General features: G+C 38.6%; 1 protein-coding gene across 5 annotated transcripts in view; it reads right to left on the reverse strand.

The window, feature by feature from the left end:
* VPS8 (VPS8 subunit of CORVET complex) overlaps nt 1-19,394 on the reverse strand; it is a 248,815-nt gene extending 229,421 nt beyond the window's left edge. For 4 of the 5 annotated variants that reach the window (XM_072752535.1, XM_072752534.1, XM_072752533.1 and 1 more), the window contains exons 1-4: nt 19,262-19,385; nt 7,995-8,236; nt 6,761-6,829; nt 594-724 (exon numbers count right to left, since the gene is read on the reverse strand). In XM_072752535.1, the coding sequence (XP_072608636.1) occupies nt 594-724; nt 6,761-6,829; nt 7,995-8,147 (353 nt within the window). In that variant the 5' untranslated portion in view covers nt 8,148-8,236; nt 19,262-19,385. Of the gene's footprint in view, nt 1-593; nt 725-6,760; nt 6,830-7,994; nt 8,237-19,261 lie in introns of all 5 variants that reach the window. The other variant, XM_026007303.2, reaches the window with a different exon arrangement.
* Between the last annotated feature and the right edge of the window lie 1,488 nt (nt 19,395-20,882).

Raw genomic sequence — 20,882 nt, forward strand, 5'->3', positions numbered from 1 at the left:
TTTACATTATGCTTCCTCCACTTCTCTTTCCTTTTCATGTGCTCTCCAAGAATTTGGAAGGTGAAAAGCAGCCAAAATGAAGTTATTTAGGGTTAGAAGTCCTTTTCCCAAATCTTTAATCATTTTGTGATTCTCCTCTGAACCCATTCCAAGGGAATGAAGGAATGCTGGAGCTGACCTTAGAGAGTGGGAAGAAGGGGATGGGGAGTACAGGGAGCACAAGGGTGGCGAGGTAAACCAAACTCCGTTGTTTCCACCACAGATACTGTACTAAGTTTGATTCGTGCTCCCTCCGAGAACTCCACTGCTTGTGGGGGGGTCCCTTGGCTGCTATTATGGCTTCTACTGGTGGTGCAGAGGACAGTGGTCATGGCATCCACCTTTTTATCCTCTCCCCTCAACAGTGCCAAAACCTTTAGGGTCTAACAAGCATATTATTTCCACCCAAGTGGGCCTTCTATTTCCTATGCAGGGCTTTAGCAGACCATACTACACTGTAAAGAAATATTTACATTTTAAGTGTTCAGTATATACAAGTGCAATTCAAATGCTTAAAAACAACAACAACAACAACAACAACAAAAAATGCTTACCTTTTTAGGTTGGTCCTGTCACCACTATCTGAACTTGCCACAGAGGAAGTATCATAGGAGTGAGAATCAATAGTATCAATGTTTAACAATGTAGGATCCTCAAGAACAAAAGACTCATCTTCATCATCAGTCTAAATTAGAAGAATGGATCAATAAATTCACAATTCCAAATACCATTATAATACCTGCCAGACAGGCATTAATGAGTTTCTCTAAAACACTCACATGCTTATTTCTGCTTTTTATCTCTTTTCCATGCATTGTTATTGACCAGAGAGGCATAGAAGAGAAAATTAATTTTCAACTCTAGATAGATCTCTGTCTCTACAAAGAATTCACTCCAAAAATTTCTTCCTTGCAGCAGGAAAAAGCAGGAGCAGTTATTCAAATTATTCTTAGCAGCAAAAAACTTGAAATTTGAACCTCTATAGATGCTTACCTAGTTAACTAACAGTCAGTGGCTAATTAGAAGAAAACAAATACCACCTTACTACAAATAGTATGCCATAGGAAATGTGACAAACAGAAGAAAGGCATTCTAGGTTTGAAAGCATCTGCAACACAGTGATTTCATAAAATGGATTTTGTTCATAAAAAAGGAAGTAGTCCTGGAATATAAGGGCAGGAGTTAGAGGTGATCTTAGAAAGATAAGCTAGGACCCAAATTGTAAAAAGCCTTATGTTCCATTAAGCCAAGTGACAGCAGGGCCCATGTCCTCCTTGTCTATACTATACTCCCTAGTGCCCAGTACAATGCCCAGCATACAATCAGTATTCACTCATTTAATGAATTAGGGTACTATATACAGTAGGTGGTAGGAAGGCAACTAAGATGTTTAGAAAGTAGGCATACATGATGGGAACCACGTTTTACAACAATAAATGGGGCAGTAGGAAGATGGATGAGGGTGCTGGGGGAAACTGAGGCAAGGAAACTATTATAAACCAGTAAGAAGGTATGGCAATATCAAGGAAAAAGAGGAGAGTGGAGCCTAAGAATACAGCAGAATTAGTCAAGAGAAGGAATAATGAAAGAGACGTTACTGAGAAAACCCAAAGTCCCTGGTTACCATCTAGATGACGGGGGCTGGGAGGTGGGGAGGTAAGGGAGAAATCAAAGAGAATTCCAAGGTTTCCAGCTTGAACAACTAGACAAAAGGTGATATTCCCGAGATAGGAAAGCAAAGAATATAAAAATAGCAGATAAAGCAGAATGAGGAGTTTAGCTTTGAACAGGTTGATTCTGAGCAACACACATTAAAGAAAAATGCTCTGATCACTCTCCTCTTTCAGTCAGACTGTGTTCTGGCTTACCATTCCCAGTGACGCTCACCAGAGAGCAACCTCAACTCGTTACCTCCATTCTCTGCACCACTGCTTGCTACTAACTACTACCTCTGCTGGAGGTGACAGCCAAATCCACTGGCCTATTTTCAGTTAGCATGCCCTTGTCCTCTATAATTATTTAACACTATTGACCATTCCCTACTTCTTGAAACTTTCTTTTCCCTTGGTTTCCAGTATATCTCTTTTCCGCTACTCCTCCCAACTTACAAGACCTCTTCTACCTGTAGTGTTCTCTATTTTCTCCTCAGCCCAACCTCTAATTGATACTATTCCCTGGGATTATACTCTTAGCTCTCCTCTCTTCCAACTCCATACGCTTCCTGTATGAACAAGCTAATCCATACCTATAGCTTCAAGTACCATATCATGCTAATGACTCCAAAAGCTGTATCTTCAGTATCAACATTTCTCTTGAGGTTTAGGCCCATATTTCCAACTGCCTTTCAAATATCTATGTACACATGCATCTGTTAAGAACAAGGTCAGAGGGACGCCTGGGTGGCTCAGTGGTTGAGTGTGTCTGCCTTTGGCTCAGGGCATGATCCTGGGGTCCTGGGATCGAGTCCTGCATCAGGCTCCCCACAGGGAGCCTGCTTCTCCCTCTACCTATGTCTCTGCCTCTCTCTCTGTGTCTCTCATGAATAAAAAAAATAAGATCTTAAATAAAAAGAACAAGGTTAAAATTAGCAAAGAGAGAATGTCTCCTGAGAACTGTACAGAGTGGAACAACTGCTGTAGGGAAAGGAAGTAATTCAGAAATTAGAACTGCAGCACTTAGGCCATAAGCAAGAGGGTCAATCAGAATTTTATCTGATTTTTCTTAAGCAGCCTGGGGATACAATTAAAGAAAACAGATCAGTTAAATTAAGTCAGGGTTGAGGGCTTACAGAATACATGAAAGAACAAGTGGAGGAAAGAAGAGAATTGAGCTTATTATCAAGAAGGCTGAATTTAAAATTACTATCTAAAAGATAATAATAAAATAAAATAACTATCTACATAGCAAAGATCAATTTTTCCTGCACTGATATGCAAAATCTACATAATCTTATCAAATTTCAGTGTGTATGTCTGTGTGTGTAAACTAATAAAGTGATTCTAAAATTTACATGGAAATGCAAATTTACAAGAATAAGCAAGGCAATCTTGAAGAACAACAACAAAGATTTCAGACTACTAGATATCAAAACCTATTATATCAAAAATTAGAATGTGATATTGGGGCAAGTGTAGAAAGACCAATGGAATCAGACCCACGCATATATGATCTCCTGATTTAAACAAAAGTGACACCAAATATATTTTTCAGTAAATGGTGCTGGATTTTACCTCACACCATCACATACAAAAAAATACCAGATGAATTGCAGATTTAAGTTTGAAAGATAGAAAAATAAAGATTTTAAAACAAGATAAAAGAGCATCACCATGACCTTGGAATTTTCAAAATTTTCTTAAAACAAGACACAGAAAAATTAACCATAATGGAAAAACAAAATAAGCTAACTACATTAATAACTTCTGTTCAAAAGAAACTGCTAATAGAGTGAAAAAGTAACCCACAGAATGGAAAGATATTTGCAATATATGCACCTAATAAAGGGTCTATACATCACATATAAAGAACTCCTATAAATACATTTTTTTAAAAAAATGAGCAAAAGACATGATAAGGCAATTCACAAAAGAGACATCCGAATGGCCTAACCCTATGTCAAGGCACCCAATTTCATCTGTCTTCAGGAAAATTCATATTAAAACTATGATATCACTATACACCTGTAAGAACTGAATGGATAAAATGAAAAAGAGAATATTCAAAAGTTGATTGAGGATATGGTAATCGGAACTCCTATATACGGCTGCTGGAAGTATGAATTACTCTGACCACTTTAAAAAACCTGTAGCAGTTATCTACTAAAGCTGAATATACCCATATCTGATGACCTAGCAATTTTACTATTTCTAACTATAAAACCAACAGAAAGGTGTGTATATGTATATGCATACCTAAAGACACCGGTAAGAATATTCACAGCAACTTTTCATAGTAGCCAGAAATTGGAAATTACACAAATGCCCATCAAAAGTAGAATGAATAAATAATGGTATACACATAAAAAACTTTTTGTATGTAAATGAACAATTATATACAAAAATATGAATGAATCTAAAAATATAATATTGAAATGCAAGTCAGACACACAAAAGTACATACTATATAATTCCATTTATATGAAGTTCAAAGCAAGAAAGCTGATCAATGCTAGAGAGGTAAGGATTGTGATTATCCTGGGGTTAGGCACTAAAGCGGCACAAGAGATTCTGGGGTGTTAGAAATGTTTTATTTCTTCATCTAGATTATTTTTCAGTTTGTGAAAATTCACCAAGTTCAGTGGTGAAGTTTGTGAAAGTTCACCAAGCTACACACTTAACAATGTATGCACTTTTTCTATACATATGCTACACTTGAATAAAAAGTTCAAAATAAATTTCCGGCTGTACAGTAGTAATGAAGTGAAGCAGGAACTACCCAGACTGGGAGACTAGGAAGGAACAAGAGACTTGGTCTTGATTATGTCAAAGAACAGGTTTAAGGAAGTAGGAAAATGGGAGGCAAGCGGGTGGCTATAGTTAAAGAATGGAATTTCACAATTAAAAACCTCAGAGGTAGCATAGTTTCAATTAATGACAAGGCCTAGGACCATTATTTCATGCCCTAAATTCTGAGATTCAGGATGTCCCAGTAATCTCTAACTTTCCATTCTATAAAACATCTTGGATGTCCATTTCTTTCCAGCCTCTCTGCAGGATGATATTAATGAACATTATCAAGTATATGCAACCATATATCCTGGAGTGAGTGTTTATTCACACTTTGCACTTCTGCCCTTTCCACTCTTTTTTTCTTTTTTAAAATAATTTTAATATTTCTTCCCCCCAACAGTCTTCATAATGTTCTACAATTTAAATTTTATTTTTGCTTTCAATTATTCCATCTGCCTAGCTCCTTGGAGGTGTGAAAGCTGGCCAATGTCCATTACTATTTCTCAAAGTCAGAGCATTTAATAATCCCAGTATCTGATACTATGACCCAAATAAACAAGGCACCCAAATTACTACAGGATATTATCTTCTCAGATAGTATTATATTGTCAGTAACCACTAATGACAGTACTTACTGTTATTCATAGATAAGTATATTGTGCAAAGATGTTTTTCTTCATTATAAACTAGTTTTAGTCATATGAGCATTTTAACATTTTTTTGAAGATTTATTTTAGATGGAAAAAGAGAGAGGCATCAGGGGGAGGGGCAAAGGGAGAAGGAGAATCTCAAGCAGATTCCCTGTTGAGTATGGAGCCCAACACAGGGCTTGATCCACAACCCTCAAATCATGATCTGGGCTGAAATTAGGAGTCGAATGTTCAACTGACTGAGTCACCCAGGTACCCTTTGCCTTTTTTATACAAATATTTCCAAATATGGCTTTACACACAAGTTTCTAAGATTACTTTTTTTTTTACACTTAGTAAAATAATTGAAATGAGGATATTAATAAGATGTTAACAAAATTGACTAAAATTAATCTCTTCATCTCTAAGTGAAAGATTTCCTGTTACCAAGCAGTAAATAAGTATCACCATAACCGATTATTCCTTCATTGATCAATGCCTTCTTTGTCAAAATTTAAAATGCTATGTCTTAACACAGATCATACATTTTTTAGGCTAAAATATATTCAAAGTAACAGCAACATCAAACTGATATAAAAAAATAGAAATTAAAGTCATCAAGAATAATAAAAGATACAATTCATAGAGAAAATAGTTTGCTTCCTATAAAGTGTTGGCTATGCCCCCCAAAGTATAGGTGAAAAGTAATAAAGACCAAGACCCAACTCATTCACAGCTATGGGATCAGTGGGCATTTGCTTTGGGGAACCTCTGCATTCTTTTCTTTTAAAAAACTATGGATCCAAAATAGATTCACACATTTAAAAATCTTTCTTGAATTAGAAGTTAAAACTTCCAAGAAAAGTCTTAAGTAAGTTTTTAAAAGATTAAGAAGATGGAGTTGAAGAATTGTCAGCAGATGCAAGATACATAAAAGCTTGCATACTTCAACATGTTACTTCCACAAAGTTCCTTTATAAGGTCTTTATGACCTGCTAATTCAGAAAAGAATAACATTTCAAAACTCTGAGAAACTTTTTAGCAAAGATGGTACTCATAAAATACATTGTGGAGGTTTTTCTTTTACATAGAAGGTTGATGAGATGCATTTCACGGTTACAGCTACTTTCTAGTATCTAAGGATGAGCTATTTGAGTATCACTGGTAGAGATGACATTATTAAAACATAACACAAATCTCAAAAGTGACATATATTTAGTATTTCAACTTGCTTACTAAAACATTTCCTCAAATCTACCAAGTATGAGGCATTGTGTTGGGCAAAGACATGAGCAAGACATGGTTTCTGCCCTTGAGAAGTTCACAGTCCAGATAAGTGCTGTTCAACAGAACTTTCGGCAATAATGGAAATATTCTGCATCTGTGCTGTCCACTATAGCAGCCATTAGCCACATGTGTCAACTGAGCACTTAAAATGTACCTGTACCAAAAAAAAAAGTACCTGTACAACTGAGAGATGGAATTTTTAATTTTTACTTAATTATAATTAATTTAAATTGCCACATGTGACTAATGGCCTAGTCACTATAGGACAGTGCAGATCTAGATACATATATTATAATTTAACCCAAAAGCATTAAAATCAATTCCATAAAGTGACAGTGATCATTAATATATACTTACCTCATTGAGTATGCTTTCCAGTGTTGGTGGAGTATCAACTTGAGGAATATCAAACTCCTTGTCATCAATCTAAATAGAGAAAAGAAATTAATGTTCATATAATGTTGCTTTCCTTCTTAGAATCATGAGGGTGTTTTAATTTATTAGAATAATTACCAATTAAGAGACCAACATATCACCAAACTGATCGTGCAGAGAGCTAACTCAATGATCCATGGTAGTTAAGGTCAGGTCAAAAGACTATGGAATTGTTTCCTATCCTAGACACATATTCAGTGATTATCAAAAACAAATATGCACTGACTGCACCATCCTGACAGCCCTATCCAGAAAGCTTCTGTTTAAGGACTTTGATACGTGCGTTCTTAAACAGGACAAAACAGCATGTCTCATAACAAGCCTCAATTTTCTAAGTGTAGAAAGCAATATACAGAACAATATCAAGGTCATAAGCATGGGATGCCTGGGTTGCTCAGCAGTTGGGCACCTGCCTTCGGCTCAGGTCGTGATCCCAAGATCCAGGATCAAGTCCCACATCCAGCTCCCTACGAGGAGCCTGCTTCTCCCTCTGCCTATATCTCTGCCTCTCTCTCTCAGTCTGTCTCTCATGAATAATTAAATAAATCTTTAAAAATAAATAAATGAATAATAGTAAAAAGGTCATAAGCAATATACAAAGGTCTGACATTGCATTTCTTAGTTATGTCAAAATTATGGTGAGAGGTGCTTAGGTCAAACAAACTGTCATTAAATATTCTCCTGGTAACAAAAACTTAATTACAATCAAATCAATGGGGAAAAAAAAAATCCCTGCACATGAAGTGCCTAGCTAGCTGAGTCAATAGAGCATGCAACTTGATTTTGGGGTTACAAGTTCATGTCTCAAGCTGGGTGCAGAGCCTACTCTAAAAAAATAAATAAAATATTGCTTTAAAAAAATCACTGCACAATATTTCTAAACCTACCACTAGCTCTATGATCTTGAGCATTCACTTAACATAGCCAGCTGCACTTCGGCTTCTCCTTCCTCTACAAAGTGAATTATCAAAGTGTCTGAAGCTCAAATGAAAACATATGTTAAAGTGCTTCATAAACAGTAATGACATACACAAATTAAGAGTGATATCTCACAAGACTGCATATAGACTTCTATTAATTCATGCAAAATGACAGATTGAGTCTTTAGGTCATAGCTCTAATCAACATCATCACTTGACAAAAGCTGAATTTTTACCAGATCATTTTTGAACTCCAGTTCCTTGTCCAAATCTATGTAAGAGAATTTTGAAAGGGAAGCTTCAAGATTGAAAGACTTATTCAGCTCTTCTTCAGTAGTCTTGGCACAAAGGCTCTGTTCCACATTTTCATGGTCTGGTTCATTTTCCATATTTACTTATAATAATTGTAATTTAGTCAATCCAAGCAAGTTTTTGTTTTGATTTTTGGCCTTAGATCATAACGACTTGAACGATGACTCTTTTTAAAAAAGAAAAATATATACATTATTTAGATTTCCTCAATTGGACATTCCAAAGACTTACTTGCTCACTTTTGTGGAAATCAATTCTTCACTGAATCATCTGATTGTAAGGCAAAGAGAAATCAACATGGTTTGAGGTATGACACTGAGGGAGAATTGCTATGGGAGCACAAAGGAGGAACATCTAACTCAGGAGTCTGGGAAGTGGCCCACCACCCAAAGTCATTAAGTCTGGTGATAGCAATAGACTTAAATTTGGCCACTAGACTTGGTACCATCCAGATTCACATTTTAACAGCATGAGAGTAAACTGGTGCCAAGAACTGCAATTAACCCCCTCCCTCATACTTCCAAATCCTAGAATAGATCTCCAGTTCCCCAGTTCAGTCTTGTTATGGACATCCACCCAGGGCCACAGATCTCTCGGGGAGCTTAATGTAAACACTGAGGCCCCAGGACAGATAGCTAGCTAGCTACTTAATAGGACACTAGCAAACCTAAATGTTCAGACCTATTATGGGAGACAATGATGCCAGAACAAAATAATACCACAGCCAGTGAGGGATTTCTAGTAAGAAAGCTAGTCACAGAAAAACACGGACATTCTCAGAGAAAACTGAAATACTAAAGAAAAATATATGCAAATGTTTTATATATTTCATAGCTCTAAAGGATACAATGAAATAGTTTTGTTTACCTGCAAAATTGTCTAAAAACAATTGTCTGCAAAATCGCTAGAAAACTAAAAACATATTCAGGAAAAAAATCACTATAAGTTTAATGATAAAATTTGTCCTTAAATGTTTTTAGATGGTGTTATAATTAGGGTACAAGTGACCAAATTTTTAAAAGTCCGTTACTTAGCTCTACCTGTTTAGAAATAAAGACGTAATAATTTGAAAATAGAAATAACGTCATAGTAATGACAGTAAAAGCAAAGGTCATTTTATTTTCTAGAGTGTTTTTCCACAGTACCCAGGAATATGCAGTAACTCTCTGTGAGAACCTTTTTCAAACTACATACTGTCCACTGTCTACCACCCTCCCCACCATATGAACTTCTCTCATTCCTGCTCTAATGAAGTGAAGGCAAAAGAAAGGCTGGCAACTAAGCCACTAACTAATTTTAACTTTAAAAGAACTAACTTTTAAAAGTTGAAAATTGGGACCCCTGGGTGGCTCAGAGTTAAGCACCGGCCTTCAGCTCAGGGCATGATCCTGGAGTCCCAGGATCGAGTCCCACACATCAGGCTTCCTGTATGGAGTCTGCTTCTCCCTCTGCCTATGTCTCTTCCTCTCTCTGTGTGTGTCTCTCTTGAATAAATAAATAAAATCTTAAAATAAAATAAAAGTTGAAAATTAGTTAAAAAAAAAAAAGAAAATTAGTTGCTATTGTTTTTTTTAAATACCCAGAATTAACTGACAATTTTATCTAAGTAGGCTTTTTTATTTATGATGAATTTCACTTTGTTCAAATTTCATTTTTACCAGATTAAAAGAAATGAACATCTACTACATGTAAGACATGTAGACTTACGAAGACAGATTTTTAAAGAGCTGAAACCAATTTTTCTAGCTAGTACATTTGGTATATTACCAAATACAGACTAATCTCTTGCACATGTTAGAGAAGATAGACTCTAAGGTTTGGTCCTACAAACACATGATACCAAATACATTCCTAGGAGACATAACTGAGGGTACTATGTATCTGGCAACATTTGAAAGTAGCTTTCCAATCTCAGGTACTAAATGTACTTCTCCTTTTGCAGTAAGCCAAGGGCAGAAGCAATATTTATGTTTATGCTCTTCTTCAAAGATGATGGAATTGGCTCACAGAAAATACAAGTTCCTTTTAATAAAGTTCTCTTATTTGTACCACTTAGGAAAAATGATTACAAACAGTTCAGGAATGTTTGCAAACATGCATAATCTAATTCACATTCAGTGATTCCTGAGGACAGTTAAGTTTTATTCTTACACATTAAAAAAAAAGGGGGGGGGGGGGGGGAAAGACCACAATAGCCAAATCCAAAAAAAAGTCACTTATATTTAAATGATTTAATAAATGAAAATATCTTATTCTTCACATTTGTATTTCCAAAATAACTCAGGAAGTAAAACAATCTTTTCTGGCTCTTTTTTTATACCTCCTATCTGGTGTTAGTTAAAAGGTTCTCAGGGCAACTCAGCATCCATGAACACCAATACCATACTCAAGAAGTTTCAAGTGATCAAGCATCCCCTGAAGAAAGAACACCATCTTGCTATGCTACCCTACTCCATTTCCAACCTTCATTTCATTGAGCTCCTGTTATTGTGCTATACAGGCAAAGTGCAGAGAACATAAGCGAAAGAGTCTGTAAAGGGGCACCTGAGCGGCCATCGGTTAAGCATCTGCCTTTGGCTCAGGTCATGATCCCAAGGGCCTGAGATCAAGCCCTGCGTCAGGAGCCTCTTCTCCCTCTCTCCCTGCCTCCAGATCCCCCTACTTATGCTCTGTTAAATAAATAAAATCTAAAAAAAACAAAACCAAGAAAAAAAAACAATTCTTTAAAAACAAATAAAAGAGTCTGTTAACGATCAGATTTGAATCTGGGCTTTACCAGTTCCTATCTGTGACCCTGGTCAATCTGTCTACCCGTTCTGAGCCCCTCTACTTCTGTATCTTTCAAGATGAAATATTATGGCCATTTGTGTTGTTTGCCCAGAGCAGCACCTCTGATTGGGGGAAGGGCTCCTTCAAACCATGTGGTTCTTATGGAGGCTGCCAATCAAAAATCCCATAGTAACAGAGGCTGCATAATGTAGCTAGAGTGCTTCACTAGGATTCATTAAAATGGAACTGGTGAGGAAAACCTGCTTCCACTGTTCTCTAAACAATGAATAGTAAGGCTGGGCAGTACCCCCACCCTCCCCTTGACCCTGTTCTGCAGAAAAGGAGGTCATTTATTCAATACATACCCACTAAACACCTAAACACATACTTCACATATCGCTAGAGATCCACCTCTACTAACAATTTATATTCTAGGAACGGATTTCTAGCAAGAACAAAATCAACCTACAAACAGAACCAGAGAAGAGGTAAGAATGTCCTGATACCACTCAGGACACGCCATTTCTTCTATGATATTCCCTCTGGCTACAGCATTCTGGTATTTTGGCTACATAAGCCAGCATCCTCTCCCGACTCTTTTTTTTTTTAATCACTTAAAACAGAGAGTCCTCTTACGAATGCAACTATTTTGCAGAGCTACTGTGAGGAATGACATAATGACTGCAAACATCTAGAATGCCGGGACACAGAAATAGTCAAGAAATATTTGCTATTAACATTTAAAATTTCCTCAAGATTTCCAAATTCTTCCAAAGTTAAAGATCCTGAAACAAGATTGGTACTTTTTTAAGGTCTAGCTAGTACTAAACTAGTTATACCTTATTGGAAGGCTATATTTACTTCTGCTCTCAGATGAGAAGTTTCTTCATGAACTAAATGGTAGGGATTTTATTTAAGACAGGTACAGCCCACAGCAAAGCATCAGAGATGCTTCAGAAAAACGTCTAATTATGATAGTAAGTGTGATATACGACAAATCATTCTAAAATTATGCTTTCACATCACTTCCTCTTCTATCACTTACCAACAATTATACCTTCATGTTAGCATATTTATTCAACCCAAATAGACCCAGGAATCAAAAGATCACTATGCTGACTCTTTTTAAAAAAGGAGAGTTCACTTAGAGCAGGGTCTCCAAATTTTTTAGAAATTGAGCTGTGCCTGAATCTCCTGGTGGTAGGCAAAATAGAAGTGCTCAATGATGTCTATCCTAATCTCCATAACCTATAACTATGTTACCTTACATGTCCAAAGGAACTTCACAGGTGTGACTAAAATAGGATCTTGAGTTGGGGAGGTTATCCATGTTGGCTCGATGTAATCACAAGGGTCTTAAAAAGTGGAAGAGGGAGGCAGAAGAGAGTGTCAGAGAAGAGACATGACAACAGAAGCAGGGTCAGAGAGATGCTACAGTACAGGCTTTAAGATGAGGAAGGATGCCAGGAGCCAAGGAATTTAGGCAGTCTTTAAAAGGCAAAGAAATGAATTCTCTCCTTGAGCTTCTAGAAGGACCCCAGCCCTGCCAAAGCTTGATTTTAGCTTAGTAAGACCAGTGCTGATCTAGTGACCTAAAGAACTATAAAATGATAAATCTGTTTTTTTTAAGTTACTATATTTGTGGCAATTTGTTACATTAGGAATAGGAAATGAGTACATTAACAAACTTCAATTAATTTGTTTCTAGCCACATTGCCAACATTCTGAAATACTGATCCCTCCCTCATCACTTAGTGTTGCCTAAATAGTGTGCAAGCTCTTCATTCCAATACACGGACCAATGATGAAATGCTTAATATATGACACTATTACACATGCTGAGGCCCTGCCTTCAGATACTACTTAAGTGCTATCCTAGTACAAAGGTTGGCAACAAACTACTGATAATTTCCTCTCAAGACTAAATTCTACAACTAGTTCTCCACCCAACCATCCTGCAATCTAGTGTTCCCATAGTTCTTAAGGGGATGCCAAGCTAGACAGTACCTGTAGACAACATAATGGTTAAAATCAATAGTCTCCTAGTCTCTCCCAGAATGAAATCACATTAATCTGACAGGAAAATGTATGTCATAGAATCATGATTACGCAGTATGTTGTCCTCTTCTGAGCACTGATAAACTAATATTTTAATAGTTCTGACTTAACATTATCTGACATCTTGACAGTTCTTACAGCTATTCCCTCTTAATAAGGTTATTTCCAACCAATTAATAATAGATTCAAGAACCATTTAAAAATAAATATTATATCAATGACCCCATTTTAACCCTGGCTAAATGAATAAGAACTCAAGAATGTGACCCATATTAGGCTGAGTTAATATGGAAGTCTTCCATCATTTTTTTGTTGTTGTCGTAGTTGTTTTGTTTTTACCTTGGCAGATCTTCCCAACTGTGTTCAAATTCCAGGATCCTATTTAATTCACTAATATTCTTTTCCTCGTAAATGTCATATAAGACACTTTTCACAGTACAGTGAGTCAAATCAAGTTTTGGTTTTGTTTTTTTTTAACTTACTGTATCCCCAGAAAGATATCACAAAATCATGATACAGAAACAATTTTACATTCCAACTTTGTTTCTGGTTTTTCCAATCCAAATATTTCTCTTCTTCCATTTCTTTGTTTTGTTTTGTCTTCTCGTGGTTTGTTTTGTGAAGAAAAATGAAAGAGGATTAACTTCTATTTGTTTTCTATTATCTTTCTCTAGTTAAGGGACTCATTTTGAACAGCTCTCCAATGCCTACAGTACAAAATTACAAATTCTACATATAACTCTATGGTCAACTCATCTTCAACAGAGCAGGAAAGACTACTCAATGAAAAAAAACAGTCTCTTCAACAAATGGTGTTGGGAAGACTGGACAGCTACATGAAGAATGAAACTGGACCACTTACACCATACACAAAAATAAATTCAAAATGGATGAAAGACCTAAATGTGAGACAGAAAACCATCAAAATGCTAGAAGACAGACAGACAGAAACCTCTCTGACCTCAGCTGTAGTAACTTACTAGACACATTGCCAGAGGTAAGGTAAACAAAAGAAAAAAAATAAACTATTGGGAATTCATCAAAATAAAAAGTTTCTCCACAGTAAAGGAAAATCAACAAAACTATGGCAATCTATGGAATTAAAGAAGATATTTGCAAATGACATATCTGATAAAGGGTTAGTATCCAAGATCTATAGAGAACTTATTAAACTCAAAAAACAATCTAGTTAAGAAATGGGCAGAAGACATTTTTCCAAAGAAGAAATCCAAATGGCTAACAGACACATGAAAAGATGCTCAACATCAATCATCATCAAGGAAATAGAAGTCAAAACCATGATGAGATACCACCTCACACTCGTCAGAATAGCTAAAATTAACAACACAGGAAACAACAGATGTGGATGAGGATGCAGAGAAAGGGGAACACTTTTGCACTGTGGGTAGGAATGCAAACTGGTGCAGTCACTCTGCAAAACAGCATGGAGGTTCCTCAAAAAGTTAAAAAATAGAACTACCTTACAACCCAGCTAATTGCACTACTGGGTATTTACCCGAAGGATACAAAAATACTGATGCTAAAGGGTACATGTACCCCAATGTTTACAGCAGCATTATCAACAACAGCCAAATTATGGAAAGAGCCTAAATGTGCACTGATGAATGGATAAAGATGTGGGATATGTGTATCTGTGTGTGTGTGTGTGTGTCTGTGTGTGTGTATGATGGAATATTGCTCAGTCATTAAAAAATGAAATCCTGCCATTTGCAATGATGTGGATAGAACTAGACTGTATTATGCTAAGTGAAATAAGTCAGAGAAAAATAAATACCATATAATTTCACTCATATGTGGAACTTAACAAAACAGATGAACATTTGGGAAGGAGAGGAAGGGGGGTAGCAAACCATAAGAGACTCTTAACAACAGAGAACTGAGGGTTGATGTAGGGGGGTGGGTAGGAGATGGGCTAAATGGGTGATGGGTATTAAGGAGGGCATTTGTTATGATGAGCACAGGGGTGGTATATAAATGATGAATCACTGAATTCTACTCCTGAAACCAATACTACACTCTATGTTAACCAACTAGAATTTAAATAAAAATCTGGAAGAAAAAAACATTCCAAATTCTAAACCTAGGATTCCAGGTGTCACATGAGCTGACCTTACCACTTTCTTTTACAACTAAACTTATTAATCTGTATTCAGAGTCCTTCAAGAAGAGCTTCTCCTTTCCTTCCATGTCTGCTCATGATAGTTCACCTTCCCTTTCCTTTTCCTCTCCATTTACCCATGTTCCTTCTTTCCTTCCTTCCCCAAACATCCTCTGAACCCAGAATGCAGGTCTTCTTTAGAACAGCGCCTCAGCACTTTCCTCATATTGATTCATTAGTTAACTTACCATGTGGCTATGTCTTTGGACCCCAACTATACCATGGAAATGCAGCCATGTTTCTTTGTGTACTGCACATCACTGGGCTCACTGACTTGCATGGCTGTATACACATTCAATAAATATTTGCTGATTAACACAAGAATTGGAAGACAGGACTAACAGCTATGTTGCAAATTAAATTGATCACTTTTATTGCATATAATTATTAAGCTTCATAGCATATTATTTGACTCATGGCCTATAAGCCAAGTTATAATTGAGCTCTATCTTTATGTAATCAGGCTTGATCATATTCATCCCTCAGATATCAGCTAAAACTTTGCTTCCTCAAAGTCTTTTTGTCCCACTGAACTAAACTAGGTTCCCTGTTAACATGTACTTATAACAGCATTCTCCTCCTTCACTAAACTTGTCACACTGCAATCATTTTTTCAGTGTCTGAACCACCATTCCCTTCCCTCAGGAAAGAAAGGAATGCAGGTTCCAGGAGAGCAAAGACCAGATCTGCCCTGTTCATCACTGTTTTTCCAGTGCTAATCAACCCACCAATCCCTCCCTTCCTCCCCCCAGAAGCAGCCAAGCAACACTGCATCACTGTCTTCCAGGGCTTCAAATAGCAATTCTGGTCATTCAAAATAAGCTAGAGTTAGTCATTCTACCTCCAAAAACCTCCCACCTAGCAAGTTCCAGTCTTTGCACCTAGGTGAGTTTTTTGTTTTGTTTTGTTTTTACAATCCTCACCACTGATTTTTTTAATGATCATTTAGTTCATATGCAACATGATACAAACTCCAAAATTTCACATTTTGTATTCTTTTACATTAATTCAGCCTAAAAGTCAAGATGAAAACAGTGGAAATATATCATACGTCCATTCCATTTACAGGAATTCAACTATTATCTTCAGCAAAGGTAAAAAGAAAAAAAAAAGAATGATTCACACAGAAATGGGAACTCTATACACCATTCCACTCAATACTATACACTTCAGGGTGAGCATGGAAGAGGAGATTGGTATCCGTTGTCCTTCTGGTCAGTCTCAGTTCTTAAATGCCTCATACTTAATGATCCATTTCATCTGTGCTCAAAATAACAAATAGCATAACATGGATCAAAAACTGGCTGTCTTGCACTTCCTCACAGAGAGATCAGTCTCCACCATGATTCCTTCCTAGGTATTTTTCAGGGGGTACTCAAGTTTCACCGTACTCATGAACTTCAGAAACAGACCCTATGTACTACTATGTACTTGGATGAGATGCATACTTGGTCACTGAGTTTCTTTCCAAGAACAGGCACATTTAAGCCTGCAATGCTCAGAACTGCCACTATGAAAAAGCCCAAGCCTGTTTCCCTTTCTCTTCTCCTAGTAAATATCTACATGAGAAGACTAATCATTTAAAGCTTGGTATATGCATACAGAACAACAAATGTTAAAAGGAAAAGTGAAGGAAAAGAAGAGTACCTGAGACCTGCCTGGGCATGGTGCTAAGTTACTATTATGTTACTAAGTTACTATTATGAATTGTCAGGCACAACCTTCTGCCACACTCTAAAAAAGAAAAAAACTAATCCCCTGTAACAATATACAAGATAACAGTAAGAACTAGGTCTACAAATATTTATATTATACATAAAACCTAGTGTTAATCACCAATTTTATATGTGTATAAGTAAAATAAATGAAAGAGAAAAAAAATATCACTTCTTTCCAGCTTCCAATAAGTCCCTACTATTATAAGAATCGCTCTTCAAAGACCTTCCCCCTCTCAGAGAACTTCTCCTAAGAACACATGGGCCTTGTGTAGGCTGAAATACATTCTTCTTTCTTCTTCACTAAATTGGTATAAGTGAATTCTTATAAGTTAACTGCACAGAAGACAAGATTCCATTCAGTTGTAGGTTGAGTAGATGGTGGCCTTCCAAATCATCTTAATTAGCTTCCAATTAGTTAAACTGTCAACTTCTCTTGGTTAGGTGTCAAGAAGGATGTAGGTCACAAGAGATTTTTTTTTTTCTTTTCTTTTTTGTAAAGAGCAAAAGGAAACTTCTTGCTGAACTACAGAGGAAAAACAAATTTGATTTTGTTTTGGTTATAGTATCACTTCACCATCTTTCCTTTGAGAAACTGCTCCTCCTCCACTCTAACCAGGTAATTTTGGTGGTGCTGCCAATCAAATACACTATCTGACCAGAAAAGTAGGCACGTGACATTCTTGTGGCCATTGTCCTTCCCTGGAATTTGTAACCACAGAAGGTAGGCGTTTTCTCTTTATTCTGGGAAGATGTTGACACAGGGGCTGTTAGGTAGAATGAAGATAATTCAAACATTAATTCAAGATTCAGTTAAGACTAGAACAGTTTGGGCAGCCTGGGTGGCTCAGCGGTTTAGCGCAGCCTTCAGCCCAGGGCGTGATCATGGAGACCCGGGATCGAGCCCCACGTCAGCCTCCCTGCATGGGGCCTGCTTCTCCCTCGGCCTGTGTCTCTGCCTCTCTCATGAATAAACAAAATCTTTAAAAAATAAAAAAGACTAGAACAGTTAGACCTTACAAATATATACAGATCACACCTGAAGCTGTAGACCAGGATGCTATCTAACCTCTGTGAAGACTATAAACAGTTCAAAACTTAAACATACTTCCTGAAGTTCAAAATGTCCCTCTTTTCATTCACATACATAACTGACATTTGGTACCACATTGGCTGACATCTTTATGGAAGAGTGAGATACAGCTAGAAAGCACCAAAGAAGCCTCAATATCCTGAAGACAAAAAATATCCAACTGCTGATGCCAATCTAGATACCAAGAAAATAAAGGATAATCAACACGCTATTATCTTAGAGCTCTGGAAAGAATTTTTTCACATATAACTATGTCTCTTTGACACAAAGGGCCCAGTAGTTCAAGCAGAATTCTTCCCCCACTTATCTTTACTCTGCTGGAATAGGCCAGCTTTACCAGAGGATTCAGTATCTATTAACTGCTTAAACTTGACCATAAGCAAACCCATGTCTTACAGAAACATAGGTAGATTACCCATCCCCATTCGTATCAGACTTCAAACACACACACCTGATGTGTAATCATCTCCCAATCACAGACATTGGGAGTTGGTGCCACAAGTCAACGCCCATGATTGGGGTGTGTGTGTGTGTGTGTGTGTTTTGGGGGGGGGGGGTAGAGGGTGGGCATACAGAGGACACAAGCCTTCCTGTCCATTCTGAGTCTAATATTAAGAGGTTATGGAGAAGACAAGCCTAGTTCAGGAAGGCTCCCGGGTGACCCTGATAACCCATGGCCCTGTAACCTCCCTGACTGACCCTATTCCATCCCACCCTACGCTCCCTTTGAAGCACACCCAAACAATTTAGGCAGCTCTGTTTCCCTCTTGCCCCACGTACCACCCTTGGAGAACAAACCAGGACACAGGAGTGGCCTCAAACTTTAGAGACCCACCTGCCCTCCTTCCACCCTCACTCTGGAGCACACCTTGCAGGCAGAGACCAACTGGAACCAGCCTCAAAGGGTGCGCACCAATCCTAAGAGGCGGACGCCTCACTCGGGCCTCGGCCTCACGCCTGGGGAGCACACTCATCCCAACCTTCGCGGCGCAGAGGGTCCACCCCTGGCTGCACATCTGCTCCGTCCTGGGATGGGGGGTGATCACCCGCCTCCTGGTCTCACAATCCGGGGAAGTGGGTGCACCTGTCCCTCAACCTCACATTTGTTACGAACAGGTGGAAACCGCCTAACCCAATTGCAGGCCAAACCCAGGACACGCCTCTCCGCCCGGAGTCGACCCCGCCCGGCCCGTGGGCCCCAGTCCAGTTAGCCCGCCTGGGGCTGCTCCGTCAGCCACTCCGAGGCCGCCCCACCGCACGAGGGAAGGGCTGAGGTTCAGGAACCCAGCGCGCATCCTCCTCCCGCCCGGGGGACAGCTCCTCAGACTGGGGGGCGGGGACCCCACCCGGTTGGCCCGCTCCCGGGAGCCTCGTTACCTGCGCTTGCGGCCATTCCAGCCCAGGACCCCCGGCGCCCGAGGCCCCGCCCCCTGCTGTCGGCTCACGCACGCGCAGTATATACCGCTGACGGCCACGCTTCCGCTTTCCTCCCCGCACCCTTGTCACTCCCGGACGCTCCGCCCCTTTACGCCACGCCCCCATTTAAAGGGCCAGAGGCGCACTGTCTCGGGCCAGGGATTTAATGTGTGATTAACATCCTCGGGAACAAGGGAATGGAAATGTGAGGGAAGCACAGACGAATAAACAGCAGTCTTTGAGACGGGAAGAGAAGCTCTCCTCCAGCCCTATGTCAATTAATTCATCTGACCTTTCAGAAAGTGAGCCTCCCTTCAGCCAGCTAAGAAAGGGCAGTTGATTCCCAAATTTTGGAAATTTGCAACCAGTAAATTTTCACTCAATTTTTAAAAATATTTTATTTATTTATGCATGAGAGACACACAGAGCGAGGCAGAGACACAGGCAGAGGGAGAAGCAGGCTCCATACAGGGAGCCTGATGTGGGACTCGATCCTAAGACTCCAGAATCACACCCTGGGCCAAAGTCCTGAGCCAAAGGCTGATGCTCAACCACTGAGCCACCCAGGCGTTCCTTATTCAATCTTTTAAAAGGCAATTGTAGAATTGCCAGTTTTTTATTTTGCCGAGTAAGGGCAATACACACTAAAAAACAACTATCATTTTCTAACTTACCATCAACATTGATCCACAAAAAATACATCTTAACACCAAAATTAAAAGAGACACACTCTCAAACAAAGAAGCTATCTTTTAAAGGAATAAAAATGTATGTTTCTATCTCTTATTCCCCCTGAAGGAAGCTGAAAGCTGTCAGGACAGACTGGATTTTAGAGCCACCACTGTAGATAACACTAGGCCCAAGGATAGATGTTAGGCCTGCTGGGGCCTATGGTCAAGGAAATGGGTGAAGGAAGAACAGAAGATGCTCCTGGAAGGCAATTTAGGAAGTATTCAGTTGGGCAGACATTTATTGCACAGCAACTAGGCTCACTACACTCCTGGGTCCTTCCACTACACTTCTGGGCCTTGGAAGGACCCAGAAGTGGAATCACACAGCCCTGCCCCCAGGCACTCTCTGTCTAAGCAGTCAGTATACAAACATAGCTACAATGCAAAGCAAGCTGTTTTCAATAGTGTAAGAAAGTTATGAGACCATCACTTAGGATCATGGGTAAGGAAAAATGGTGCAACACTTCAGGGAGGAGGTGGTGTCTTATTAGGGCCCCAAAAGATTTCAGTAGACAGAAAGTAGGGAGAATGCCTAGTTGAGGGAACAATGGGATCAAAGACAGGACAAATTGGGATCCCTGAGTGGCTCAGCGGTTTAGCGCCTGCCTTTGGCCCAAGGCGAGATCTTGGAGTCCCAGGATGGAGTTCCACATCAGGCTCCCTATATGGAGCCTGCTTCTCTGTCTGCCTCTCTCTATATGTCTCTCATGGATGAATAAATAGAATTTAAAAGAAAAAAAGAAAAAAAAAAGATAGGACAAATCAAGATTGGGGACTAGCTGCTGCTTGATGGAGCTGTGGCATGGGCAGTGGCTTTCAAACTTTTTGATCATTACAGTAAGAAACATTTC

The sequence above is a fragment of the Vulpes vulpes genome, chromosome 3 (genome assembly GCF_048418805.1).
Source record: "Vulpes vulpes isolate BD-2025 chromosome 3, VulVul3, whole genome shotgun sequence".
Lineage (NCBI taxonomy): Eukaryota > Metazoa > Chordata > Mammalia > Carnivora > Canidae > Vulpes > Vulpes vulpes.